The following is a 27,257-nucleotide window of genomic DNA, read 5'->3' as shown; positions in this document are numbered from 1 at the left end:
TTGTGTCAGCTCACTTACCTATCTGAAAAAGAGGGATGGTAATATAGTTCCACAGAAGCCCATCCAGATACTATTCTGATGAATACCTCCTAAAGCCTATGAGGAAATGGACTATAAATTATTACAACTGGTCTTTAGTACTGCTTTTAATACATAGGCATAAAGACTGACTCACATTTTCAGGATAGCCCAGTTAAGGTTCTGTAGGAGATCTCAGCTGCAGCGGTTTGTCGCTGAGCTGCTCTGTGACCCAAGAGCGTGGAGAAGGTGTGCTCCGACACCCAGCGGGGAGTGCGAGCACCGGTGGGCTTGGCACAGGCCACTGCCACACGCCGTCTGCTTTGAAACATTGAATTTCTGAACATGCTTGCATGTTATTGATGAGCTTTAGAAAACCTAACGCGAGTTTCTCTAGCAGATCCCCCACCTCGAAGCCGGGGGGGTGGGGTGGGGTGGGGAGGGGATGGAAGCCGGGACTTGGGCTGCGATCTGCAGCTCTTCCCCGGCACCTCGGCGCTTCCCTGCGGGCGAGCCTCCCGGAGCCCTTCTCTGCGAGGCGTTCCCTGTCCGGGACCGTTTCTCCCGACGCTTTTCCCTCTCCCCCGCGCTCCTCCCGTCCCTCCAGGAGCCGGGCGCGCGCGTCGCGGGGCGCTCCCAGGCGGGCAAGAGGGGCTCGTGCGGCCCCGCAGCGCTCTGCTCATCCGCCGCGAGCAAGAGCAGCAACACCACGAGCGCCAGCAGCGACTTCGCACTCACTCGCGCAGGGCGGGGGCCTCGCGGGACGGGGTGGCCGATACAGCGCCCGGGGCAACGCTCGCCCGGGCTCTGGCGGGGCCTGCGGGCGCGAGGAGGGGCTCGTGCGTGGCAGAGCCCCGCGCCTGCAAGAGCCCCGCAGCGTTTTTTTCCCGCGCTCAGGCAGCGTCCCGGCCACCTCCGGGTCCTGCGCGGCGAGGGCGTAGAGCTCGGCGGGCGGGCTAGGGCGCCGCATCGCGACGGCGCAGCGCCGCGGACGGGTCGCGCGGAGGGACATACGGCACCGCCGCGCTCCGCGCCCAGGGAAGAGGGAGGGAAACTCCGGGCAGAGACAAAGGGGGGGGAGCTGCGCCGGGAACATCCGGGTCACTCGCCGCCGCCTCGATCCGGGACACGCGCGGCTGCTCGCCCGATCACGGTGAGGCCCAGCCCGGCGGCGGGCGGGGGTGGCTTGGGGCTCGCGGCCCGGCGCTTCGGCCGCGCTCCCCGCGGGCTCGGTCTGGAGGCCCCGGCGGGCGCGGGCCCGGCTCGGCAGGGAGGCCCGGCGAGCTTCGGCGGCGGCCCCGGGCCTCGCGGCCTTTGTCGTTGTTGCGCTCAGCGGTCGCCGCGCGCCGCTCGTGCCCGGCCGAGACCCTCGGCCTCCTCCCCTCGGTCTCCGCCAAGACTGTCGCGGGGCCGGCGGCCTGAGCGGGGCTCTCTCGCCGCTCGCGGGTAACGGCGCCGGCGGAGCTCCTGAGGCTCGGAGCGCGGCGCTGAGGCACGCACTGGTCTGTCCGGGGCTGGCAGCGCTTCCTCCGTGCGAGGGTCCTGGAGCCCCCACCCGCGGGCGCGCTGGACTTGGGGGGGTGTCCTTTTTTCCAAAACGGGCGGCAGAGGCAAGCAAGTTGCTGGGTAAAATGGGGATTTCTGTTAATTTTCTAATCAGTTGATACCATTAAAAGGGGCGTTGTTCCCCGCTAGTGCCAGGGTTTAATTCAGGGGCTAAAACCAAGCAAAATGTGAAGACTGGGCTCTGAAGCCCCTGCAGGGCAGTGTGGAGACGGTTCCTCTTGTGGAAAAGTTTGTGTTCTCTCAGGTGAACTAGCACATAAATATGTTGGGACTTAGGTTCCGTGTGTTAGCAGCAAATTTCTTAATTGAAGAAAGCAAATTGTGTGTGATAGTAAAAAAAAAAAAAATATCAGCAAGGCCCCAAGAACTGGAGTGGTTGGGGTTTTTTGTTTGTATGGGTTTGGGTGTGTTTGGTGTTTGCAGGGTTCTTCTGGATTGGTTTTGTTGTTTTTTAATACTAACAATTTTAGTTTAATAGAAATGTCTTGTAATTGTGAGGCATTTCAAAAACTCGCAAGAGAGAGGGTTAACCCAAACACAGGTATTTGGGCTAACCTATATTCCAGTGTGGAGAGAGAGAGAAAAAAAAACAAACCCAAACCAAACAAAACCAGCCAAACCAATCGTGCACATAAATTACTGAAAATAAAAGTAGCAGTGAGAATATCGTATGGTCAGGTTTAATCCCAACTTGGTACCTCTATCCTTCTCGCCAGTGTACTTTCTGAGACCAGAACATACACAGAGGTGATTGATTTCTGGTCTGTCTCAAGGTCTGGCAGAACTAAAATTCAATTCTCTTACTGAAGAGCTGCTGGAGTACACATTGGCAATTTTGTTATTGGATTGACTGGCTTTTCAGGGGATACTTACCTAGTAGGATCTTAATTTTGAAGTGGAATTTCAGCTTTCTTGGTCTCTAATCTCTACTTGGTAGCAGTTTGTGAGGAGGTTTTACATGCATTTGTGCTCTTGCCAGGGTACCTGTAACCTGTGGTCCCTAATACATACTGAAATCTTTGATGTAGTCTGTCAAGGCTTAACTATGTCAAATGCCTCAAGAGGTGGAAAAGTATTTATGGAGCATAATAAAATACTTACATTACTAAGGCACAGCATAGTTCTTAACCAGTCGAAAAAACAAGCAGGATACAGAGCCTGAAAACCTTTTTTTTCCCCGCTGTGGAAAAGTGACTTGATTGGTGATGTTCTGTAGGACTGGCATTTCCCTCAGGGTGCACTTTATTAGTTGGCTGTTTTTCACAGGAAATGTAACTTGTGTATTTGAAAGCATCCTGTAATATATTTCTTGGCATAAAAGGTACCTTAGTTACTGAACTATCTTAGAATATTTTAATGGTTTATAAGCACAAATAACTTCTCAAATTATTATGGGAAAGTTAGTGCCTGTGGTCCCCTGTAATAACATTAACAGCACAGCTGCAATTGCCTTGTTTTCAGTAGCTCATTTCCATCTGTTGCAAGGGCATGGGCTCACAAAATATTTACAATGACTCCCTGTGTAGACTGGTTAAGAGAAGTTTTTTGTCCCAACAGTACCTTTCCAGTGGCTCCGTTTCTCCCCTGTGTGAACAGACTAAAGTTGTTGGGTACCGCACGTGTGGACTGAGTGCTGCAAGCCTTTTAACATAGCCAAGATACAGATGCTTGTTTTGGGAATACGGGAGGAATATTGGACTGAATACAGGATTTTTTTTTTTACGTCCATGTTTGAGTGTTAATGCTCCCTTTTAAAAAGTTTTATCTGACGTGAATTTAATTTCTAGTTTGAAGTTGAAATTAAATATTACGGCCATCCATGCAAAACTTACTTTAAAAAAAAAAAAATCTAGAGGGATGTCTACCAGCTGTCCTAGGAACTGCAATAGAACTCAGTCTGGTGCTTTTAAAGATTTCTAGTTAGGGTGCCTGCACTGCTTAGCTACTTCTGACGGTGTGTAAATACTGAAATTGGAAGCATGATGTTGTCTAATCTTTAAAGGGTGTAGCAGATGAACATCAGATGCACATGTCTGATGTGGAATCGCGCAGTGCTTGGTAAACCTTTTCAGCATGAGCGCCATGCTAAAGCATATAGCATGAACAGCTGACACTTTTCAAACAAGAATCTTTGTGAGCTACCACTCGTGGTCGTAGTTACAGACTGCAGTAGTCTTGCAAGTAATCTACACGTTACTAGAATGTGAATTTTGCATAGTTCTTAACCAGTCTTTAAATGTTTGTTTGTCGTAAAGTGATAATGCTCCTTTCATCAATTCTGTAAGACTGTTCAAGGGAAGAGCCCTGCTCTCCTGGCTGCTGTAAAGGCTTGTTAGCTACCCATGGAGTCGAGGACAAACTGGCTTGAATTCTCCAACTGCCAAGTATCAGCTCTTATTTAAAAGGGTAGAAATGCGATAGGGAGGATTAAAAACCTTCACTGGAGTTTGACTGTGTAGCTGTTGAAACCCTAGATTTAGATACAGTTGGGCCATGAGAAATAAACACCAGCTTTACTGGTGTTCTGGATGAATGGAGAATCCTCCCTGGAGGCTGAAAGCACCTCTCTGTTGCAGCCGTTCTGTCCATAACTGCTGTAGCGTCATATGCAGTAGTGACTTGTCCTCTGCATGTTTCTCCTGCTGTCTCTCGCCATGCTCATTTGTTACTGAGGCAGGGAAGGTGCAGAAAAATCATTCTGTTTGTCCTGGAATTCAAAACCTGCCTGATGGGACGAGTGGGCTGCTGGCTCTTCCTTAGCTCAGTTCTGTATTGCTCTCTGTTCCTGCTGCTGTCTATAAGTTGTGTAGTTGCACCACTGCAAACTGAGGGGATTCTGTTAAGTTCTGTGCCTGTGTCGCTCTTCTGTGGAATACCAGTTTTCAACAGGAACTTACTGTCTAAAAATAACATTTCTTATTCCCCTGTTTGCTAGAAAGAGGAGCAGTACAGGTGGTTGCCTACAGAATCATAGAATCATAGAACAACCAGGTTGGAAGAGACCCACCGGATCATCGAGTCCAACCATTCCTATCAAACACTAGACCATGCCCCTTAGCACCTCGTCCACCTGTGCCTTAAACACCTCCAGGGAAGGTGACTCAACCACCTCCCTGGGCAGCCTGTTCCAGTGCCCAATGACCCTTTCTGTGAAAAATCTTTTCCTAATGTCCAGCCTGAACCTCCCCTGGCGGAGCTTGAGGCCATTCCCTCTCATCCTGTCCTGGGTCACTAGGGAGAAGAGGCCAGCACCCTCCTCTCTACAACCTTCTTTCGGGTAGTTGTAGAGAGCAGTGAGGTCTCCCTGAGATACATGTGTCCATCAATCGCACCAGTGGGAAGTCTGAGCACTTTTCCCATCACTGATAGTATTTCTGCTGTCAGGTTACTCTCAAAGTAATTTCTACAATGTGGTTCAAATACAAAACACGAGGTCGGGATAGTGTTCTGTAGGTCAAGTCCAGTAACTAAGAGAGGGTTGATGGGGAAACTAAGTGTTATTCCTGATGTTGACTTCTGCAGGGTGTGCAAAAATGTGTCTTGGTTATAGTGGTGAAAATCGGAGGCCAAAATATTTCCAGATTGAGCAGGGCTTATAATATCATATGCTGTTTACACTGCAAATAAAAGTTTATAGTAAAAGCCATTGTTTTTGTTTTAGAGGGACTCTGAATATGTCTGGCATAGCTCTTAGCAGGCTTGCACAGGAGAGAAAAGCCTGGAGAAAAGACCATCCATTTGTAAGTATGAGAACTGTTAAATTTATGACTCTGTAGTTATTTTTTTTTATTTACTCTGATGTGATTTTTTTTAATTAAATTAATTTTTTAAATAAAACTCCTTAGAAGTACATAGTGCAAGAAGAAATAGATCTGCGTGAAAATAAAATGTCACAAAATTCTAAGTGAGTCTTCTGAAGTCCTCACCTTTTGAATTTTGCCTTATCCAGGGGTTTGTAGCAGTACCTACGAAAAACCCAGATGGCACAATGAATTTAATGAACTGGGAGTGTGCTATTCCAGGAAAGAAAGGGGTAAGAATTACTGTCCTAATGTCTTATGGTGAAAAGTAACACAAGCCTGCTCATGCGTTATCCTGGGAATATAACTTGCAGGTAGTTTAATAGAAATGCTTGGATCCTGCTGCTACTTTGGAATCCAGGTGGAGTTGGCTAAGGATGACATTGTACAAAAAACACCCGAACCTATTCAAACGTTGGCACCAACTGCCTTAAGTATAGAAGTGTTCAGAGGAGCAAAAAGGTCCTGCCTTGGGCAAATTTGAGGCCGTGTTCTGCCTCCTGCCTGGACTTATTATCACTTGTGTTATTCTGAGGTGCTGGTTTAAGCCCTACAGCTTGAAAATATATACCTCCAAAATGTTGCCTCTGCTGATTAACCACCAGTACCCTTTTTGTCCACAAAACAGTAAGACCCTTCCATCCCAGAGAAGTGCTGCTGCACTGTTTTTAACTTTTTGGATTTTGTGGAAAATAATTCTGCATTATCAACATTGAATCTCATCGCCATCCATTTATTGGAATTTTCTCTTTTTGTATTAGAAAAATAGAACTCTCTCTAACACTGTTTATCTGATTTCACTTGTGCTTCTGTGTCCCTTTCCTTAAAACAACAAGGGAAAGGAAAAAGTCTGTAGAGACTGCTTATTTTTAGCAGCTTGCTCTGGTTCTAGGGGATGGGACAAACACAAACTTTCCCAATGAAATTAATCATTAGTGTATGAAACATCTTTGATTTTGTACACTGCCTTTATAACATCTCATTCTGAGCATAGTCTTGTTTCTGTTTTTTTCAAGATATTACTTAGCATGTAGCGATTATTCCTGAATTCATTGAATGCAGTTGTTTCTTCTGAGATAGTACTACTAATTACTTGGTGCTTTTCATTCTTTCGCATCTCTGGTGTTTTGCATTGGATGTGGAACTATCTTTATTGCTTTGCCTGTTCTGCTGCTTCTTGCCAACTTGCTTAAGTCCTCTTAAGACTTCTTTTCTTAGATCCTGGGAGAACGAAGTGTGTAGGCAAAACCTGCAGGTTCTGTACTGCCACCTCAGTGGCAGTCTGTTTGTCTTTCCCTGTGAGTGAAAGCAAACAAAATAGTAACTTTATTCTCTCAAAAGTCTTCTCCCTTCTAGAACCAGACAGCTTTGTCTCCTGTGAGAAGGTGTGATGAACAGATAGTTCTTGTTGACAGCTGAAGATGGAATCTGTGAGGCTACTTGCTGCCAAATGCAGACAGGGTTAGTTTAGGCTAGCGAGCCTCATGCTAACTGTAGCACTAATAAAGCCCTCTCCAAATTTTTTATTCATTTGTGAGTTGTTTGGCCACATTCTCATGAGGAAAAATAGAAGCCATTTACATCTGTGTGCTTAAGGAGTGTATCCATATCCCATCTTCTTAGGCTTATTCAAGTGGGAGGGGCATAATGGCCCCTTCCTCACTGCATGTGCACCTTGTAGAACTTTGGAAGTGTTCTGTTCTTCTGTGTGCTATGAAAACTTTACTTGTAAATGGAATTACTGGCATTGCTCCCAACTGTTGATGACTCGGCAACACTGACTAGCTGTAATGAAGTGGAAAAGCAGGGCTTTCTTTCTTCGCCTCCTTGTATAGGTAGGATACCTTCCCTCAGCCTAGACAGCATGCCATACTGTAGGACAGCTGTTGTCTGCTGTGTAGCAGATGATGTCTTGTACTTTGCCTGAGAAACTATTCTTGATAAGATTTTTTTCCCACAAGTTTGAATTTTCCTTGCTGTAATCTAAACTACATTAACTTTTTACAGACACCATGGGAAGGAGGCTTATTTAAACTACGGATGCTTTTCAAGGATGACTACCCTTCTTCACCCCCAAAATGTAAGTAAAATGTTCTAATAAGCCTGTGGGATTTTAGTCAATGTTAAACTAGTCCATGAGGTTGTATAAACGGTTATTACTTGCTGAAAGATTTTTTTTAAAGGAAAGTTACTTTTTTTTTTTTCCTCCACCTACCTTTGCACTTAGAAAGTTGTGATGAAGTAAGTTAAGTGCTCAATGTAATGAAATTGGGAGTGGGATTGCTGTATGGGTTTCTCTAACCTTGACAAAAGCACTCCTTGAAGCGTTCAGTACTTGATCAGTACGCTTTGGAAATAGATGGGCATGGTCAGACCTAATCCCTTTGTGTTCTTACTGTTCAGTTGATCTTCTAAGCCAAGAGCTCAGAACGCAAGAACTTAGAAAAAATAATTAAGAAAAAAGTTCTATCAACTTGCTGTAAAACATGGACCTGATCTTTCTGACACAATGTACGACAGATCTTCAGATACCTTGTTTCTTGAAGTTTTGAATTTTCCTTACCCTCTCTCAAACTTGCCTATTTAAGAATAATCTGAAAACATCTCTTGCTTTGCCTAGTTTCTTGGTTCTTGAACTGGCTACCATCTCCAATCGATGACTGACTACAATGGCTCTTGACAGCACTTCATTTCTCATTTCATTTTAGTGTTTCAGTTGTATCAGTTATCTTGGCACTCCTTTTGTTTGTTACCACCTAAATACATGTGACACAAGGGGAAACGTATCTTTTAACTAGAATATATTTGGCATGGATACCTTAAGAAATGTCAACTGGCACATCCTGCAAGTGTTAAATGAACTCTTGTGCCTGAGAAGTTGTATGTGACTGACGTCTGTGTGGAATTTTTGGGGAGTTAGGACGTTCTGTGGCCTGTTTCTTTTTCCCATTGATCAAAACCAGCTCTCTGATAGCAGACTTAGCACTGCCTGCAAGTAATTTTCTCTTCTTCACCAGGTAAATTTGAACCACCATTATTCCACCCAAATGTGTATCCTTCAGGCACAGTGTGTCTCTCCATCTTAGAGGAGGATAAGGACTGGAGGCCAGCAATCACAATTAAACAGGTCATTAATTGTACTTAGACACGTTCTTAGCCCTTTTATTTGCTTTGCTTGCTTGTTGGATGAGAGTGTAAGATGTTCATTCTGTGTTTCTATAGTTAGTTTCTGAGGGTTTTCTGATTGAATGTGTCTCAGTAATACCCATGCTTGTGTTGTTCCTTCTTGCACAGATCTTGTTAGGAATACAAGAACTTCTAAATGAACCAAATATTCAAGACCCAGCTCAAGCAGAGGCTTACACAATTTACTGGTAAATATCTTTGTGTATCAGTGGTATTGCCTATAGCTGTCTGTTAATTGTACTACAACATGCAAATGTTTTAGGAATCATCAGGGAGTTGTCTTACCTTCATGGATGTATCTCGTGGAGATGCCTAGCTTGTGCTAAACTTGAACACAACAGTTACTTCATGGTTAATAGACCTGTGGGGCTTTTAAAGCATTACAACAGCAATAAAGCATGAAGGCTTCTTTACTCAGACAATGATTGTTGTCCTGCTTCTAAGACCGAGTAAGGAATCCTTTCCCCTGAACACTGGCTGAGTAGAGGCATCATGGTTTCATGAGACAATGACAGAGGAAGCTAAATTATGTGATAAGTCCCATTTGTCAGTGTAGGAGTGACTGACTTCTGCCCAGTGTGGGTTCCTGTCAGCACTTGTACTTGAAGGATAAAGGGGAGCTGCTGTGATTGCTATAGGAAGTGAGCGGCGCATTGTGAAAACTAGATCCTCCAGAATAGGCTAAAAAGTACAGAGAGCTTGTAGCTGTAGCAGAGTGAAGTTTGCATTGGTTAGGAAAAGTGATAATGTGTGAGCCAAAAAGTGCATGCTTTTTTTGTTAGGCTTAATCTTGAAACTTTCCTGTCATTGAAAATGGATGGCTGATCTGTAATCTTTAGGGGAGCAAAACACTTTAAACAAATGCTTTTGGCACTGGCAGCTGCTGATATAATGACTTAAGATGGCAATGTGGAATTACCATTCTGGACAGAAGAACCAAGCCTCCAGGAGAGCGCCAAGTTTGAAAAAAGGCATTTTATGAGACTTCACATGCAAGCTATGTCAAAAGTCTCTTATGAGATTATAGCAAAAATTAATCTTAGGGATGGGTAGTGTCTTTGGGATTTAATTAAAGGCTTTGCTCAGTGTTATTTCTTAAGTATCTGCTGAAGATTTGAGGGGGCTCTGCGCACATGGAGGGCAGTTGGTGGCCACAGTTGCAGGCAGTACCTTTGTGTACCAGTAATGGCCAGGCCCTTACTCCCCTGCTTTGCCCTTTTCCTGTTTTTGGTTTTTTTTGGTTTGTTTTTTTTTTCCCCTCTAAAAAGCCCTTCTGAGGGAATATGGGACAGGAATAACATACACATATAAATAGCCTGCGTTTCACTTTTATCACCACCCACTGTACAAAAGTCTTTGCAAGTCTTGTTTCTGCTTTGAAGTACTTCTAGAAAAAAATTTATTGAGAAAAAAATATTACGGGTTTTGTTACTTCAAATAGATAATAGTCTCCATTTACCCCTTCCATGTCTCCTGGACATGCATAGTATTTCAGATGCGTTACCGTATTTATATACTGTGCAGTCTGAGTGTGTCTCTCACCACTTAATGAGTAACTGGTAGAAGCTGCTCAGCAGAGCAGGATTGTGTATGTATCTGTGATTTGGCGCAGTTGATAAATACTGGTGAAGATGCAGTGTTGTTTAAATAGATGTTTTTTAGTTGAGTTGTTAAACTTGAAGAACAAACTTTGTATTCCAAATAAGAACACTTGTTCTCGGGATTGCTTTGGCACTCCTGGTGTGCCAGCCTCTTCACTGAGTCATGCAGAGCCTGCCATGGCAAGTGTTCCTGTGTGTGGACTCCATGGGTGTGAGAGTTAGCAGAGGTGGTATTCGCATGTGACAATGCAACATAACTTAAAAGAAAAATTCTAGAATAAAGCTTGTAAAATTGTTTGAGAAGAAACTAGACTATTTTCAGCCTGTTTGCTAGTAATTGTTCTTTGGATTTGACCAAAGCTGGCTTTGTTTTTTGCCGCTCTCCACTCCCAACCCTGTCAATTTCTGAGGATATAATTTGCTGCCTCTTTTTTTTGTTTGTTTGTTTTTTTTTTTACTGCAGCAAGCCTTCCTAGCTGAAAGTAAGTTAAGTTTACTGCAAAGCTCTCGGCAAATCTAGCCACTGTAAACTACCTTTGGCACAAGAGTGATGGTAACACTTTTTTTAGCTCTTGACTGACACTTCTGACAGCTAATATAAAGTACGGTGTTTGTACGTGGATACTCTACTAAGCTACTACCATCTCTTGTTGGCCTGAGAATAGAAAACAAAGAACTTGCCCTTTTATGTGCTGTTGTATGCTGGTCTTAGTGAGTTGCAATGTTTCTTCAAAATGCTGAGCTAGCTTTTTTTAACCCCCAAGGTCAGTGTCAGCAGAGAGAAACTACCATACTGTTACCATTTTCCTGTTAGAGCACTTTCCCTTTTTTCCCCAAAGCAGTAAAGATATTTTAAAATGGTATGAAATCCACCAACTGCTAGTGATCTGCTTTCATCAATCATTTTGTGCTGTTAAGATACTGGAATTTAATAGCCTCAGGTCTTAACACTGGGAGTGGAAAACTTATGTTCAGGTGAATAAGGATGCTTATGTGTCAGGTACAGCTGGCCTTGAGAAGGAGCAGGTGCTGTTTGTAGCAACTGTACAGTCTGAAGTTATAGTATAATCACTGACAACAGATGAAGTTCAAGAAGTAACTGGTTAAACAGTACCTGACTTGCTTCCCAAGGAACCTGTCAGAGTAATGGTCTGGAAAAGCCTTTAATCACAGAATCACCAGGTTGGATCAAGTCCAACCATTCCTATCTGCCCCTAAACCATGTATGTATGTATCCTAGTTCAGTGAATTTCTTTGTAATGGTCTTTCAATGACTTAGTTTCATACCAAAGAGAAGTGTAACAGTAGTAACTCTAAGGTGGCCACTGATTTCTCAAGCGGTAATTACCCTTTTTCTCTCTCTCTTCTATTCAGCCAAAACAGAGTGGAATATGAAAAGAGGGTTCGAGCACAAGCCAAGAAGTTTGCACCATCATAAGCATCTGTCATGCAGCATCTTAAAAAGGAAGGGATTGGTTTGGCAAGAACTTGTTTACAAAACTTTTGCAAAATCTAATGTTGCTATGTACAATTAACATCCACTTAGGGGAGGGGGTTGTATGTGTGCCATTTTCCATATTCGCCACTTGTATACAGTTCTAAATTTGCTGAATTGCCCCCAGTTTTTTCATACAGGGTCTCTTCCTTCAGTCTTTTGTATTTTTGATTGTTATGTAAAACTTGCTTTTATTTTAATATTGATGTCAGTATTTCAACTGCTGTAAAATTATAAACTTTTATACTTCTATAAATTCATTAGTATCCCTAGTTACTTTGCTATCTGATGCAGGCATGCTTTAAAATGTTAGAACTATATTTAGCCTCTAGCTGGCTGTATGAAAAAAAATCATGCCCTCCACCCCCTTCCCTCCCTGAATTTGTTTTTCTATCTTTCGGAAACTAGGTTGTTATTGCTTAAGAGCCTCTGAGATCCAAAGTCAGCCAGCATCCTTATTCTGCATCACTTCCTTTGTGTTTATATGGCGTTCTGTCTGTGTTGCTGTTTAGAGTAAATAAACTGTTTATATAAAGGGCTTTGTTTCATTTATCTTCATTGAAATGATTAAAAGACTGCCATTTGAATGGCTCTCAACACAATTCAGTGCAAGTCCTGTTTTTGAGGCCTGTGATGCTGCACTTGCCTTTCATTTAGCTGTTGCCTGCATTTCTTTCCTCTGCCCCCACCCCAATGGGAATGTGGCTCTTCTCTAGGCTGAGTAGGAATGGGAACTTATGGAATTTTAGATAGAGACCAGTGGCTTACTGTGCGTAACGGGAGGAACACGCTGGTGTGACCACATTAATATAATGCAGGTGTTAGACTGATGCGAACAATGATAGAAGCTGTCCAAGGAACGCAAGGGGACCTACAGCAGCTGGGGATTTTAAATGGTACTTGCTTACCAGAAATACTTCGGTGCCTTGTTCCATATGTCCATGTATGTAGCTTTTAGGAAAAGGATGTGCTCTATGCAACTACAGTTCGCTTCTGTAAAGGAAATCACTTAAATTATGTAAGTTATTTTCATGTATGTCAAGCTGATATGCCCTCTATTAAACTTATACTGCTTTTTTAATTGTATTTCTTAGTCAAAATCATTCTGCAAAACAAATTAAAGGTGAAAAGCTTTTCATCTGAGCTGTAGCTTCTTCAGTGCTTTTGTTATTACAAGTAGTTACTGCTAAAGACTTAAGCTATTCTAAGTGTAATACAGCTCTGTTCTGCATGTCTGCATTTGATTACAAAAGCTTTATTACATAAAAGCATTCCCCCAGATTAGAAGAGGTGATTCTCAGCCCTTTAAAAATTGTTTGGGTAGGATTGTTCCTTGCCTAGAAATCCTTGTGACAACAGCTGATTTGAAAAAGACTTCATGTGGTTAGGGTGGGAAAGTGAATAATTGAAAAACTGAGTTGAAGGAAGAGATTACCTGACAAATTCACTTACTAGTGCTTCTTTTTTTCTTTTTAAAAGGAAGTGGAATATTTGTGCAACTGCTGCTGTGACTCCCAAATCTAGCTCCAGTAGGGCTAGTGTTTAATCTTTCTAATGGAAGAGAGTTAAGAGGTGAAAATCCTTGCTGTGACTTGAAGAACTTGTATATGTGAAGGTAATGCTTTGAGTTGTCCTCTATCTCCAAGGGTTGCTGAAGTTTAGGTTTAAATAAGTTCATAGAACTATACAATGGTTTGGGTTGGAAGGGACCTTTAAAGCTCATCCAATCCAAATGCCCTGCACGGAGCAGGGGACAGCTTCAACCAGATCAGGATGCTCAGAGCCCTGTCCAACCTGGCCTTGAATGTTTCCAGGGATGGGGCTTCTACCACCTCTCTGGCCAACCAGTGCCAATGTTTCACAACAAAAAAAATTGTTAAAAAAAATATTTCTTTTATCTAGCCTGGGATCTCCCCCCTTTTAGTTTAAAACCATCACACCTCGTCCTCTTGCAGCAGACCCTGCCAAAAAAGTTTGTCCCCTTCTTTCCTGTAGGACCCCTTTAAGTATTGAAAGGCCCCGGTATGGTGTCCCTGAAGCCTTCTTTTCTTCAGGCTGAACAATCCCAACTCTCAGCCTGCCTCCGCAGGTGAGCCCTTGGCCCTCCTCTGTCTCCACTCCAACAGATCTATGCCTTTCCTCTGCTAAAGGCTCCAGAGCTGGATGGAGCAGTGCAGGTGAAGTCTCACCAGAGCGGAGCAGAGGGGTAGAATCGCCTCATTTGCCCTGGTGGTCCCACTGCTTTGAATGCAGCCCAGGACACGGATGCCAGTTCATAATGAGCTTCACATCCACCAGCACCCCATGGCCTCTCCAGGGCTGATCTCAATCAATTCTCTTAATATTAAGTGCCAAAACACTGTAAGTTGCTTCAGACTATCCATCAAAGTAAATAAATTAAAAAAAAAAAAGTACCATGTAAAATTAGTGAACAGACGTATTGAGATGTTAAAACAATGCCAGGAAGTGGTTTTGTGTTAAGCTTAGGCAGTCAGTTTACCCTGAACTCAGTATAGTAGTTGAAATACACGTTGCAGATTCAAGACTGAAAAAAGTCTGAGGCTTCTCACATGGTACGTCCTCTGACCAGGGCAATGCCTTGTTTGTGTTTTCCAGTTAAAACTATAGCCCAGAAATTAGAGGGGTTCTCTGAATGTACCATTAGATAAAAATAATCCCTACAAACTTTGCAGACATACTGATGGGAATTTTCTTTTTACTCATAACTAAGGGTCTTTACATAATAATTAGGATTCATAAACTATTAACTAAAAAATAAATAATATAAAGCATTTACTTGTATGAATGGACCACCTATAACCTGAGGTTCACCTAAAAGAATGCATTTGCTAAGCATCAAGATACAGGTGAACAAGCCACACTGTTAACTGTTAACAAATTTCTTTATACAAGAAGCTACAACTCTTTGGGGATTATTGGGAGGGGTTATGCTCTTGTGGTACTGGGGGTGTTGTTTGTTGAGGTTGAGGGTTTTGGTTTTGCTTTTACTTTTCAAATAGTTGATTTGTTGGCTGTTGTTGCTGAGTCTGGTACAGTACCATCATCTTCTGGACTGCTCTCATCACTGCTTTCAGTGGCATCATCTGGTGTGCTCCCGCTGTCCTCAGATTCTTCATTACTTTCTGCTAGTCTGGGAACAATTTTCAGGTTTGTAAAGGCAAAACAACTTAAAATAAGAGAAACAGTATTTAAATTCAATTTCATTACCTTGGGGAATTGATTGGTCTGTTGGGATTAGAAAATTCCTTTCCTGAGTCAACATCAAATGGATCTGAAAAAAGAAGGATAAAACCCACATGGACTGATGAAGAAGGAGCATTTTTAATGGTCTGCTTTAGTTTTTGCTTTAAGGGATTATTGGCAGGGAGGGGAATGCCTAGGAAGTCTGGCTCAGCTTTCTCGCAAGTTTAATATAGTTTTGTCAGAAACCATGGGAGAAGAAACGCTTGCTGAGTCCTGCCCCCACATTCTAGTATTTGCACTCTTTTCCATGCCCTTCGTGCCCCCCACAGGGGCTTCAGGAGCTCTTTAGGGGTAGCCAGACTGTGTACAGGTAGGTTTCTAAGGGTTTTAGTAAGAAAACATGGATGTTCTCCAAATGATTTAGTTCTAAAAGAGCCATCTAATCAGTCATGTCTACAGAGAAGGGAAGCACAGCTGTCCAGGTTTAGCCCTTGCTGGGTAAGCATAGGGCTAGATTTCTTGTGGCTTACACAGCCGGGAAGAACTGCTACCTCAGAAGTCAAACAAGGCATGATAGCTCTGGTACTACGTACAGTCCATCCAGAAAATACACGGGATTGCGGTGGAAATGTGCTTTCTTTGGCATAGTCATGTTGCCCCTTAAGAACTGTCTTGAGTTTACTGTCACAATAGTGAGGCTTCCACCAAGCAACAGGCAGATTTCATCCATGTGTAACTAGCCTGATGTCAGACTGTATGCCTGAATTTCTCTTACAGTCCCGAATTACTAGTCTCTTTACTCAGACTCTTAACATCTGTAGTTAAAATGTGGCAGCAGCATATTCTCATTTTACTCATTAGTTCTCTAATAACCTGGATTTAATCGGGGCATCTGTGCCACTGTTCAGCTGTGAATATCCTACTATGTGCATTAAATTGCTTTAGCTATTTTAATTTTTTGAGTTGGAGAAAAAATACACAAACTTGCTTAGAAGCAGCATAGATAGTATGACAGAACAACACATCTCAACAAAGCTCTTCTACCTTGCCAATATTTTCATGAGATTAAAGGTAAAGATTGTAAGGAAGCTACTTAGGAAAATGGGGGGCATTCTGTGTTTTTTTCTTACCTATTTCTTCATCTTTCGTTTCCTGGACACTGGCTAAAAAATCCTTTTCAGCTTTCAGTATATCTTCCTGGCAATGACAGGCTGCATATCTTTCCAAGAGATTTTTGTTCAAGTCAATAAAGGCCTTGCCCCATTTAAATTTCGTTAGAAGAATGGTGGCTAGGTCTGGGAATCCTATAGCAGAAAGTAAATGATCAGTGTTCTTTTTCAGTGTGAGATTTCACTCGGTCTGCAGGTTTCTAAGTTTGGTACATACCTACGTGTCACTACAATAGTGAGATATTTGCCAGCATTTTTTCAGACTTTTAAAAAGATTAAAAACATTTTCAAATTTCAGTTTAACTTGAAATACCTGACAGGATTGAAGAGAAGTTCATAGTATTTTTGTGAGTGTTGTAAAAAGAAAAACCAAACATTTTGTACAGGTAATGAAAGATTCAAGCTCTAGCTCCCACTGTCTGTCAGCAAGGCAGCAGTCATACGTAGGGTATTTTCAGAAGATAAGATTTGCCTGCAGTACTGCAGAGCACGTCAGCAATTGTCAAGAACGTTCTGTGATAAGTTCGCAAAACATCAGGAGTGGGGGCAGTTTCTTCTGTTCTTAAGCCAGAACCCACCCTATTAACAGAGAGCTGTTACCTCTCGTAAGAATCAAGGGGCCTACAGCTTCATGATCTGTCTTCTCTGGCCTTTTTTCACAGTTTCCCTAACAGTAAGTGCTATCCTGACAGATCCAGGATCATCAGTTTGTGTCCTGTTTAGCAGCTGGCACAAGCACCCCACAGGTACCTCAGTGCTACCAGATTCAAGTTCCTGGAAGAAAGCCAGGTGATCTGGTTCTGAACTCAACAGAATGCTGAGCAGTGGGACAGCATTACAGATTTTTTTTTTTTTTATCACAGATCACACGACGTATTAAAGATGGAAGAATTGCTGGTGACATTTCACATCAGACACATTACAGCATACCAACAATGCAAAAGGCTGCAGCAAAAGCTTCCACACAGGACAGCTTGTACGGCCGCCCGTAGTTCACGGGATTTGCAGCCACCAAGTAAGGCAGCAGCCGCAGATGGCCTCCTCTCATCTTCTGAAAGGGAGTTTCTTCTAATTTGGCCCATGAGCAATCTATGACTGCAATCCCACTCTGAGCAACAATATGCCTGAAAAAAAGAAACATTATTGTATTTGAAAAATTGTTATAGTATTGATAAAATAAGTTAAAGTGAGACCTACACGTGCATTTTATACTGGCAACAAATTTCCATACATTCTTGTCAACTGAAGAGCAGTTTTACAGCGATGTGAAATACAGGTGCGAGGAGAAAGAACAGCACGTTTCTCCTCTGAACATGCATGTGGCAAAAAAGATTTATCCGTACATTTCAAACCAAGAGTGCAAACGTCTAGGTTTAAAAACCGTGACCGGAACGTGTGGTTGACACTGACGTTCAATTCTTACGCGAACACCGAGGTCAGGGCTGGGTTCTGTGCCGGGTTGCGGAGACTCGCCTTTCCTCTCGGCAACTGCACCCGCGGGAGCTCCTGCAGCCGCTGCCCCCGAGCGCGCGTCCCCGCCCGCGACCCCCCGCCCGCCGCGGCCCCGGCCTCACCTGTCGCCCGGCGAGACGCACCGCGTGGCCACGGGGCTGAGGACGAGCCCCGGGAAGCGCTGCCGCGGGCGCAGCGTGCGGAGCAGCCCCTTCCGCGCCAGCCTCCGCCCGGTGCAGCGCTTGGGGTCGCAGTGGCCGAGCTCCCACATGGCGAGGGCGCACGGCAGCTTCGCCTCCGCGCCGTCCTCCAGGCAGCCTGCGGGCGGCCGCTGCGTTACTGCCCGAGCCCGCCGCTCCCCCCCCGCCCGCCCGGCCCGGCCCGGCCCCGCCCCGCTACCCGCTCCCCTCGGCCCCAGCACTGCTCCCGCACTTTTCAGCGCCGCCGCGAAGCCGTCGAGGCCGCAGGGCGCACCCCGGCCGCCCCTCCGCGCGGCTCCGCGCCGGCCCCGCTCCATCGCCGTCCGCCCCGCCCCGCCCCGGCGCTTCCGCTTCCCGCGGGCCGGCGATGGCGGCGGGGCTGCTGTTGGTGGCGCTGGGCGCGGCGCTGGGTGAGCGCGGGGCGGCGGCCGGGCCGGGGCCGCGGCCACGACCGCAACTGCGGCCACAGCTGTTCTGTGTTCGCAGGTCCCTGCGCCGAGGCCGGGAAGATGAAGATCGTGGAGGAGCCGAACACGTTCGGGTACGCGGCTGCCGCTCGCCCGCCTCAGCCCGCCCCGCTGCGGGGCCGGGGCCGGGGCCGATGCGGGGCTGGGGCCGGGGCCGGTGTGGGGCCGGACACGGCCCGCAGCCCTGACCGTGCGGGTTTGCCTTTCTCTGAAGGCTGAACAACCCGTTCCTGCCCCAGGCGAGCCGGCTGCAGCCCAAGGCGCCCCCGTCCGCCGTGTCAGGTACGCGCGGGTCTATGCGTGTGGCGCTCGGGGGCCTTTGCGGGAGGGTCTGCCGCGGCGCTGCCCGTGCTTCGCTCTGCCTCTGATCCTTACTGAAAAAGCTTTTCCTTCTTGAAACAATCCCTGACGTCCTTGACGTTGCCATCTGAGAGTCATCCCATCGTGTGGTTGTAGCTGAGGCTCAAGGACTGTTTTTAAAGAAAAGCTCTTGGAGTCATCTTGAAACAAGTCAGGGGCTCAGTTTTGCAGACAGAGCCCGGGTGCTGCAGTAGAAATCCACCACTGTGGCAAAATAAACAGGAATTTCTGCATATACTGCATGTCATAAGGGAAATTGAAATGGAATCAGTAGTAGTTAGAATGCTGACTGGGAAAAAGTCAAAAATGGCAGGAACAAAACTTGAAAGGACAGTACACTAGAAATCCTTCTTACTGGATATGGGAACTTAGGTGTAGCCAAAAATTTGGAGCACCTGTGGAACTGGAATCTAAGGCATGGAACTCTGTCTTGCGCAATTATTTCTTTTGCATGGGAACCTTACTTGTTCTTTTCTTTTGCAAGACAGTTAGGGTAATACTTTCCATAATTTCTCTTTTAGAGTATCTGCCCAGGAAATGGAGACATGAATTTAATGCATTCCTCAGGGACACTCAGATTTGCCTTTCTTCCTCTCTGGGGAGAACACCCTAATCATTGCTTGTACAGGAGCAATGCCTTTGGCCAAGACCAGGACAGGATAAAATGCAAGATCGCACAGTCAGAAAAATCATGTAGGAAAGAGAACCTCTCTGTATCTCAGCAAGCTGGGCATTCCAGAGGATGTGATTCCAGTGGTCTGATCTTTGCTTCTAGGATTGATTGTCTATTGAGAAAAAGTACATAGGCAGTTCCAGCAGTAGGAAATTAAATTCCAGGATGAGGAGGTTATTTTATTTGCTTTATAATCTCTTTTCTTCTCCTTTGCTCATAAGTACTTAGTCGTTCCATGCAAAACTACCTTAAACAAGGAACACTGAAATAACACTAGCACATAGATCAGAAGTTTTGGCCCTTTTTTGATTTACAAGTTGCCTATTTTGGATTCCTTTGACAGCGAGGCTGGAAGGGTCAGTTCTGCAAGAGCATAATTGTCACTGCTGACCTGTCTGACGGTCAAAGGTTTACCTTGAATACTAACTGTGTAAGACCACGAAGGCAAACCGTGAACAGGAATATTTGGTTAAAGAACCTCAGTGAAACTTAAAGCTGCTGTGCTGTCAGCTCCCTGAGCAAATGGTCTTTACCAGTATAAACTTGAGTTTGGATGGCTTTGAGGACAGCTGCCAAGCAAGAGTTCTGGAGATTCCAGTGTTAGATTTTTGCAAGATCTGCACTGATCATTCCTTTCGTGGTTCTGGCCTCCAAATATTGTTTGTATACAAGGTTTCTCATCTCTATCATAGAAAGAGGCTTGCTATTTCACTTAGTATTGAAGATGAAAGATGTTAAAAGATCCCGATGCAAACTGATACAGCACCAGTGGGAACTTAGAGAAATCCATGTGGAAGGTACAAATTTCCTGACGTGCAGCAGAAAACAAAATTTATTGCCTACTTTTTGCAGTTTTGTCACCACAGCAACTGGCTTAAATTTAACCAAAACATTATTCTTCCTTGATGTCATTTTGTGATGTTTTTAGGCCCTGCACATCTCTTTAGGCTTGCTGGCAAGTGTTTCAGTTTTGTGGAATCCACGTGAGTAATGGATTTGGATATTTGATTCTATATATTTATTAGGAATGAACTAGTTTTTTGTTTCAGTCTGAAACGTTTCTTATCTTCTTTTTCTTTTTAGCTACAAGTATGAGTTTTGTCCTTTCCACAATGTCACTCAGCATGAGCAGACTTTTCGATGGAATGCCTACAGTGGGATTTTAGGGTGAGGTTTTTAGACATTTAAGTTTTGCCTATGTTGTTATCAGATCATTTTATAGATTGTCAAAAAAGGAGGCAGTTTTAAAAATAAGATTCTTCTATTGGTCATTGTAGTTTCCCAGGTGTAATGCATAAAAATACCCTGTCTTGAAAAATTATGGGTTTTTTGTTGATAAATGCTTACCTCCTATTTTAGCTGGAAACTAATTCATTACTAGTGCCAAGTGCAGGCATGATATGTTCATGTGAGAAATTCAATCATGTATAACTACAGCTTATATTAAGAAAGATTTAATGCCCTAGCTATTTTCACTTTGAGGTAAATATAACCTTACAAAATAAAATGAGTGCTTTATGCCTAGCGGTTGTGTTAAGCATTTAATAGAAGACTCAGTCTAGGCCCAAAAAAAAGTATCCCAAAGTATTCAGAGATCCCAGAGTATCCAAATCATACGGCCTAAAATAAACTTAACAATAAACCACAGCCCTGCTTTAAAATTACTGCATTTCTAAATATTTGGTATATAGATGTGTCTTTTTTTTCCTGTGTACACAATACTTAGTGAACCAATGTGAGAGGAAAAGGGTACATCAAGATGCTGAGAGTATCGTGGCTTTAGGACTAGCAGAAGTAGAGACTTGTTTGTGTAAGTGCTCTCAGCAGTGGTGAAAATCCCACAAACAGTCCGAGTTGCACAAGGCACTTAGCAGCATGGAATTTGTTGTGGGCTTCCTCTATAAGCTGTATTTTATTGGATTTAAACACAGAGTTGTAAGTACAAATGGCTGGCAAACTGAAAGCTGACCCAAAACCATGCCCTCAAATTAATGTTGATGTGCTCTATATAGCAGCCTGGATAACAAACTGCACTGTTTATAAGGCTTTGACTGTAAGAAATGGAAATACTAAGACAACAAAAATGAAGCACATACAGTTAAATTGAACATGGTATAAGGGTATTCCCAGTTTTCTTCCTGACTGTTCACCTTTTTCTTTCCAGTAACTTCAAATAAAATTATGTCCTTTTTTTTTTTTTTTTTTTTTCAGAATCTGGCATGAATGGGAGATTGAAAACAACACATTTGTTGGAATGTGGATGAGGGAAGGAGACTCGTGTGAAACTAAGAGCAGACAGACAAAGGTATAATAACTTACACTATGCTAATTCAGACAGCATGACTCTACATATGCTGGTCCTGTTTCATGTCAAGTTGTTTTGCTTATCTTTGTTTTTTACTAATGTTTAGGTTCATCTTGTTTGTGGAAAGAGCAATAAATTGGCTTATGTGTCTGAACCAAGTACTTGTGTTTACTCTCTGACATTTGAGACTCCTCTTGTGTGCCATCCCCACTCTCTTTTAGGTAAGATTTAGCAAATAACATTTGTGTGTGGAGCAGCTGGCATGTTATGTCAACTTCAGAGTAAATTTTCAGGTTCTTTAAGTTTGTAACTTGATATAAATGAGTATTAAATGTAATATATAATACAAAGTGTATTTTAAATCCCAGTCGTTATAATACACAGGTATTTCTCAAATAAATTGTTATTGCTAGTATAGAACCCCTGAGTGATTTTTTTGCTTTTGGCTTGGATTGGTTGTAGGAATCAGTCCTGTAGTATCTGCTCATTTCCTTACATTACACAAAGGGAGAACTTGGTTAGAGTTCTGGAAAATTTCCACCTGGAAATAAGAGAAGTTTTGGTCAGCCACATTCTCCAGAAGCTTTAAACTGTGAAGCAGAATTTAAATTTAACCTGAGCTCTTCAGAGCAGTAAAGACCATGTCCTGTGCAGAATACTGAGTTCTTAAAACAAATATGCTTGCATGCTACTAGAGGAGTATTTAACTGATGCAGGACAGTGCTGCTATTTTTTACATGGTTTGACTTTAATTTTTCAGTTTATCCCACTCTGACTGAAGCACTACAAAGGAAGTGGGATGAAGCAGAGCAGCTTCTGTACGATGAACTAATAACTGAACAGGTTTGCTAATTTCTTCCAACTCATATTTGGTAAAGAACAATTACTGTCAAATAGCCAAACCTGGCTTCTGCAATTTATCCTTTCAAAAGGATCCATTTATTCTGCATTTGGAAAACAGTAGATTTTGTGCTCTGTAACGGCTACATCAGCTAGTAATTGTAATGTTTTCTAGGGTGAAGCTTGAAGAATTGGAACGGGCAGTGCAAATTACAAGCAGAGATGAGAGTTGCGTGGACTGATCTATTGTCTTCTGGAAACTTTCTGTTTTAGGGATACAAAAAAATACTGAAAGAGGTATTTGAGGAAGCAGGACTTCTAAAAGCATTAGAAGAAAAGGAAGTTGAGAAGCAGAATAAGAAAATAAGTCTGGACTTTGAAACTGTGGAGAAGTGCAGCAAGGTATAGAGTGTAATATTTGCAATATGGAATTAAATTGTCACCTTCTTACTCTATGACAGTATTGGTGTGACAGCATTATGTAAATATTCTCTGGATTCAGCTGAAATCTGTTCCTGGGATTATGTTTTGTGGTGTCAGCATGCATGCCGAGTGATTTGATGTCTTTATTCCAGCCCTTAAGTCAAAACCAAACCAGCACAACTGAATGCTTAATAATGGGAGGGGGAGGAGGGAGGAGGGTGTAGGGTGTTGGAATCAGTGTAGGTGCTTGTGTTATGAACACCTGGTAAGTACTCTTTCTGGGGAGTATCAGTCCAGAAACAGGAAGGAATTACTAGGGAAAATAAATGTGTAGCCAGCCTTGGGAATGTTGACGCTTCTCTCTGTGGGTAACTACCCAGACTTGTGTCACAATACATTGGCTGTTAAACCAGCAAAATGCAGAATGATCTATGCTGTGTCCATTTCTGAATGACTTTCATGTGTGCAAATAGTACTTGAGCAACAGAATTGAAGTGGAGAAAATAGAGTAGAAGATGTGCCCAGCCTAAAAGAGTGCAAGGTGAACATCAAAAAAAAAAAGCATGGAATATAGTTCATCAGAAGCTGCTGTTGCCATTTTACTTGAAACTGCAGCCAAGACAAAACACCATGTAATACTTTCTGAATATAACCAAATAATCTGTGGTTAGGCTGAATATACTGATACAAAGATCACCATTTAGATGCAGTACTGTTAGGAGCTGGAAGAGTCACCTATGGTTATTTTTCCAGGAGTTAACCATTAAGTATTTAATGACTTGTACTTCTTTTTCTGGCTTCATCGTAGCTTAATTGACATAAGGATGGTTGCTTTGGTAACCACAGGAATTAACTAGTTAATCTTTTCCTCTTTCTTAATTTGTGCAAAACCCAAAACACAACAAAAACTTGGGATTCTTTGAGATTTCCAATAATGTGATTTGAGTCTCAACAGTCGTAAGCAATCCCTGGCTCTTCAACTTAACAGAAGCTGCTGAAAGTGAGACCGTGAAGTTACTAGGTCAAAAGTGGAGGTGGTGATAAATTTCCAGACTGTAGCATTATAATATAGAAGAAAATAAGGCTTTTTTTTTTTTAAGCAAGCTTAATAATGCAATTTTGTGCTATGACAAAATGTTAGGTAGAGGGTAGATCCGAAATAGTTACCGAAAGCACTTCAAATTTCTACTTGCAGGTTTGGAAAAAGCTGCCTTCTGTTTTGGCAACATAGAAGTCTATCTTTTTATAAAATCTCCACCTTGTTCGTGGAATAAGCAGTTTAAGATCTTTTAAGTCAAACGCTATCAGAGCTGTGCAGACCCATTATTGTTTTATAAACTCCCGTTTTATGTATGCATTTGGAGTAGAGGAACCATTTTAAATGTCTTTTCTTTCTTAGAAATGCAAGCAACTTTCTGAAGAAATAAAAAAACTTAAAGATTTATTACGTCAACATGGTATTGCCTACAAAGGAGATTCTGGTGAGTTTATTGCTATCATTCTTTTTCATTATTATTGTCTGTTCAGAATGCAAATACCCAAATGTTTGGTTTGGTTACAGTAAGGATTAAAGAATGTGTCATATATGGAGGTAAAATTCAGTAGATGAAGTTTTTAATAAATGCTTAGGTCTTGATTCTTGTGCAAGAGGACTTACTTTGCCCCCCCAAAAATCTGTTGATGACTTGAAATTTTATCTATAAAGAAAAATTTTGACTGCTGTTGTAACTGGAGTTTGTCTCCAGTACTTAAGCTGCCAAAGAAAAATGAAATTGGTGTTAACAGCACTTGTAGTACATAAGCATCCTTTAACTCTGCTTTCTGCGTAGTCAAACACGAGGCCTGACTTCTGTGAGAACACTTGAAATGTTCTCTTTATCTGTTTGAATTGGTTTTGTCTTTTTTTTCCTCTCTCTGATTTCTCCTAGTTAAGTACCATATCACATGCAGTCTTAAGAAAGAAAGACTTCAGTGGTGGCTGTAGAGAAGCAAGGCTTATTTTGGATTAATTCCAGCCAAGTAGTTAGTTTGGTTTTGTTGTTGGAGTTTTGGGTGGAGTTGCCCCCTCTTCCTTCCAGTCCGTGGTACCCACTATTACACGAACTATTTCTCTAAGCAGTATTTAATTTCCCTAAATATGTATTTGTACCTTTTATGTCCAGAATTGGCACCTTAAGAAAACATTGAGCTTTGGAGCAATTTAAATAAGCTTAAAATTAGCAACATACCTGTTTTTCCTTTGTGTTGAGAAACTTTTTTCTCCTTTTTTTTTTTTTAATTGGGGACTTTCTTTTGTAGGGAAAACGCATCATATCAGAAAATTTTAAAAACATTTAAACGATTAACTGTGTACCTTGTGCAGTATTTCTGCCTGTTTGGTAGTTCATTTAGTTATTGCAGATTAGAACTGTATAATAAGCAGAATTCACAGCTCCCTCCAGATTAATTATAACCAGTGAATTCCGTGACAAAAACCGGTTTGGTCTTTAAAAGCCGAAATAACCTTTGTCTCTAAATCTTACAGCTGAGAACAGCAGCATTGGAGACGCAGGCCCTAGGCCGGCGGCTGCGGCGACAGCGGTTCCCAGCGGGCCCGAGGCCGGCGCGCGCCCGCGCGGCGGGAGGGGCCTCGGGCGGTGAAGGCGGGCGGCGCGGCGGGCGGGCGCGGGTGGCGGCGCCGAGGCGATCCGCGGCCTGCCCCGCGCGACGGCGGCGCGCGCACCGCCCAGCTCCGCGGGAAAGACGACAACGCGTAGTTTCCTCTGCGAGCGCGTTCCGAGCTCCGGCGCGAGGGCGGAGCGCCCCGCCCCGCCCCGCCCGCCGCGGTTCCCGTTCCGGTGGTGGCGGCCGGGATGCGGTGGGCGCTGTGCGGCTGGCGGTGAGGCTCGGCACCGGGGGGGGGCGGCGGCTCGCCCCCGCGCCGCTGACGCGCGTGTCTTTACAGGGCGCGGCGCTGGCTGTCGCGGCGGGTCCCCGAGGAGGCGGAGCGCGGCGGCGGCGCCATCCCCTTCGCGAGCAGCAAGGCGGGCCCGCGCGCCTGGAGCGTGCGCCGGTCCATGGGCAGCGACCACGAGCGGCCGTGGGGCCGGGTGCTGCCGCTCAGCCTGCTGTGCGCCGGGCTGCTGCTCTGGGCCGCCTTCCGCGAGAGCTCGGACATCGACCGGCGGCTGGAGGCTGCGCTCTCCGGGCAGGCGCCCGACTCCGACCCGCCGCGCCCGCAGCGCTGAGCGCGGGGCCGCCCCCGCCGCCGTGGGAAAACGGGTTTGTCCAGCCTGAGGCCTTTCCGTCCGGGCCCGCCGCTCCCCGTGCCGGGCTCGGCTCGGCGGGTCGCGCTGGCGGCGCGGGGAGCGGCTCCGTACCGCGCGGCGGGGACAGGCGGTGCGCGTGGCGAATCGAGCTGCGCTGGGGGGCTCGTACGGCACAACCAGTCTCTTCCGTGGTCGCTTTCCTTAGATGCCCATTGTATTAAAATATAAAAGCTGTGAGTCTGTAAAACTGATGCCGAAGGTGACCTTGATTTGACATTTCACAAAGTGCTCAACTCGCATTAAGAGAACTGCAAGCGTGATTCATTAACGTGATTTCGTGAGGTTTGATTTTATTTTTTTTTTATTCTAAATGATGTAGAAACTACCTCCTTTTAGTCCTCCATGGTAGTCAGTGCTTCCTTTCTTGATGAGAATGTTTTAGACGTGCCTGACTGAGGTAATCATTGCTGGTGGGAGAGATTTCTGTAAGGTATCAAAGCGAGTGTCTTGCATTACCTTGGGGAGGAAATGCCTAGTTTCATTGGACTATGTAGCATCTGTTTTTTTCCTACAGATTCATAGATATTCAGACTTCCACACTGGAGACGTGGAAAGGAGGAATCTAAGCTACACGCGACTTCCCTTCAAAGCTAGCGACACTGGTTTTACGCTGTAAAATGCAAAAATGCAAAGCTGGCTTTGTGCCATTAAAATTCCTAATTGAGAACAAAAGAAAAAAAAGGAATCTCAAACACCACACATGGCAGGAGCTGTTAAGAGAGAGGCTGGAGCTAGAAAGAACTGCCGTGGCATTACGATCACTCTGAACACCGTGCACAGCCATGACTTTTGGGTTTGTGGTAGAGTCCCTGCACTAGAACTGGCGGATGCCTGTGCCTGAGGAGGTCGGTCTGGTGCTTCCACATGGTATCATTTGTCCGGGGATTCAATGGTGCGAGTGAGAGGCAGGAATGGGGCTGCCCTGGTGAGTGACGCTGGGTTGTGCTCGCCTTGGGGGTGAGGCCCGTTTCCCCACTGGCGGCCTTTCTGCTGAAAGCACGAGCCCGCGGTCCTGCGTTGGGTAAGGTGGTAAAGCGCTGCCCCTTCGCGTGCCGCGTTTTCGGGCGACGCGGCAAGCGTCCAATAAAGAATCTCTGCCCGCACGGCGGTTCTCGCAGTCTCTTGCCTCGGAACCGCCGGAAGACTCGCAGTGCTCGCATCGGCGGCCGCTTCCCGCGGATCCGCCGCTG

At 44.4% G+C, this 27,257-nt stretch overlaps 4 protein-coding genes across 7 annotated transcripts; 3 read left to right on the top strand and 1 right to left on the bottom strand.

Annotated features, from left to right (window-relative positions):
• Nucleotides 1-991: 991 nt before the first annotated feature.
• UBE2I (ubiquitin conjugating enzyme E2 I) lies at nucleotides 992-12,268 on the top strand. The gene is made up of 7 exons (XM_069870377.1): nucleotides 992-1,171; nucleotides 5,246-5,324; nucleotides 5,534-5,617; nucleotides 7,392-7,464; nucleotides 8,402-8,511; nucleotides 8,679-8,758; nucleotides 11,546-12,268. Exons 2-7 carry the CDS (start codon nucleotides 5,259-5,261, stop codon nucleotides 11,607-11,609), a joined length of 477 nt encoding a protein of 158 aa, XP_069726478.1. The 5' UTR covers nucleotides 992-1,171; nucleotides 5,246-5,258; the 3' UTR covers nucleotides 11,610-12,268.
• Nucleotides 12,269-14,550: 2,282 nt separating this feature from the next.
• Nucleotides 14,551-18,045, bottom strand: TSR3 (TSR3 ribosome maturation factor). Its single transcript, XM_069870362.1, has 6 exons — nucleotides 17,924-18,045; nucleotides 17,614-17,809; nucleotides 16,970-17,163; nucleotides 16,001-16,174; nucleotides 14,895-14,958; nucleotides 14,551-14,817 (listed from the first exon to the last, which is right to left on the bottom strand). Exons 1-6 carry the CDS (start codon nucleotides 18,006-18,008, stop codon nucleotides 14,679-14,681), a joined length of 852 nt encoding a protein of 283 aa, XP_069726463.1. The 5' UTR covers nucleotides 18,009-18,045; the 3' UTR covers nucleotides 14,551-14,678.
• GNPTG (N-acetylglucosamine-1-phosphate transferase subunit gamma) lies at nucleotides 18,016-27,148 on the top strand. Of its 4 annotated transcripts, none has more exons than XM_069870361.1 (11): nucleotides 18,016-18,101; nucleotides 18,178-18,232; nucleotides 18,373-18,440; nucleotides 20,120-20,174; nucleotides 20,275-20,358; nucleotides 21,403-21,496; nucleotides 21,603-21,717; nucleotides 22,257-22,339; nucleotides 22,610-22,738; nucleotides 24,159-24,240; nucleotides 26,582-27,148. In XM_069870361.1, exons 1-11 carry the CDS (start codon nucleotides 18,059-18,061, stop codon nucleotides 26,587-26,589), a joined length of 816 nt encoding a protein of 271 aa, XP_069726462.1. In that variant the 5' UTR covers nucleotides 18,016-18,058; the 3' UTR covers nucleotides 26,590-27,148. The 4 variants fall into 4 exon arrangements, with proteins under 4 accessions (XP_069726462.1, XP_069726459.1, XP_069726461.1 ...); XM_069870358.1 differs by lacking the exon at nucleotides 26,582-27,148 and adding an exon at nucleotides 25,284-25,400; XM_069870360.1 differs by lacking the exon at nucleotides 26,582-27,148 and adding an exon at nucleotides 25,058-25,226.
• On the top strand, nucleotides 25,474-26,335 carry UQCC4 (ubiquinol-cytochrome c reductase complex assembly factor 4). Its single transcript, XM_069870375.1, has 2 exons — nucleotides 25,474-25,637; nucleotides 25,704-26,335. Exons 1-2 carry the CDS (start codon nucleotides 25,612-25,614, stop codon nucleotides 25,984-25,986), a joined length of 309 nt encoding a protein of 102 aa, XP_069726476.1. The 5' UTR covers nucleotides 25,474-25,611; the 3' UTR covers nucleotides 25,987-26,335.
• Nucleotides 27,149-27,257: the final 109 nt, after the last annotated feature.

Source organism: Phaenicophaeus curvirostris, chromosome 16, assembly GCF_032191515.1.
Source record: "Phaenicophaeus curvirostris isolate KB17595 chromosome 16, BPBGC_Pcur_1.0, whole genome shotgun sequence".
Taxonomy (NCBI): Eukaryota; Metazoa; Chordata; class Aves; order Cuculiformes; family Cuculidae; genus Phaenicophaeus; species Phaenicophaeus curvirostris.
The sequence above is the reverse complement of the archived record's forward strand: the minus strand, read 5'-3'. Positions and strand labels throughout refer to the sequence as shown.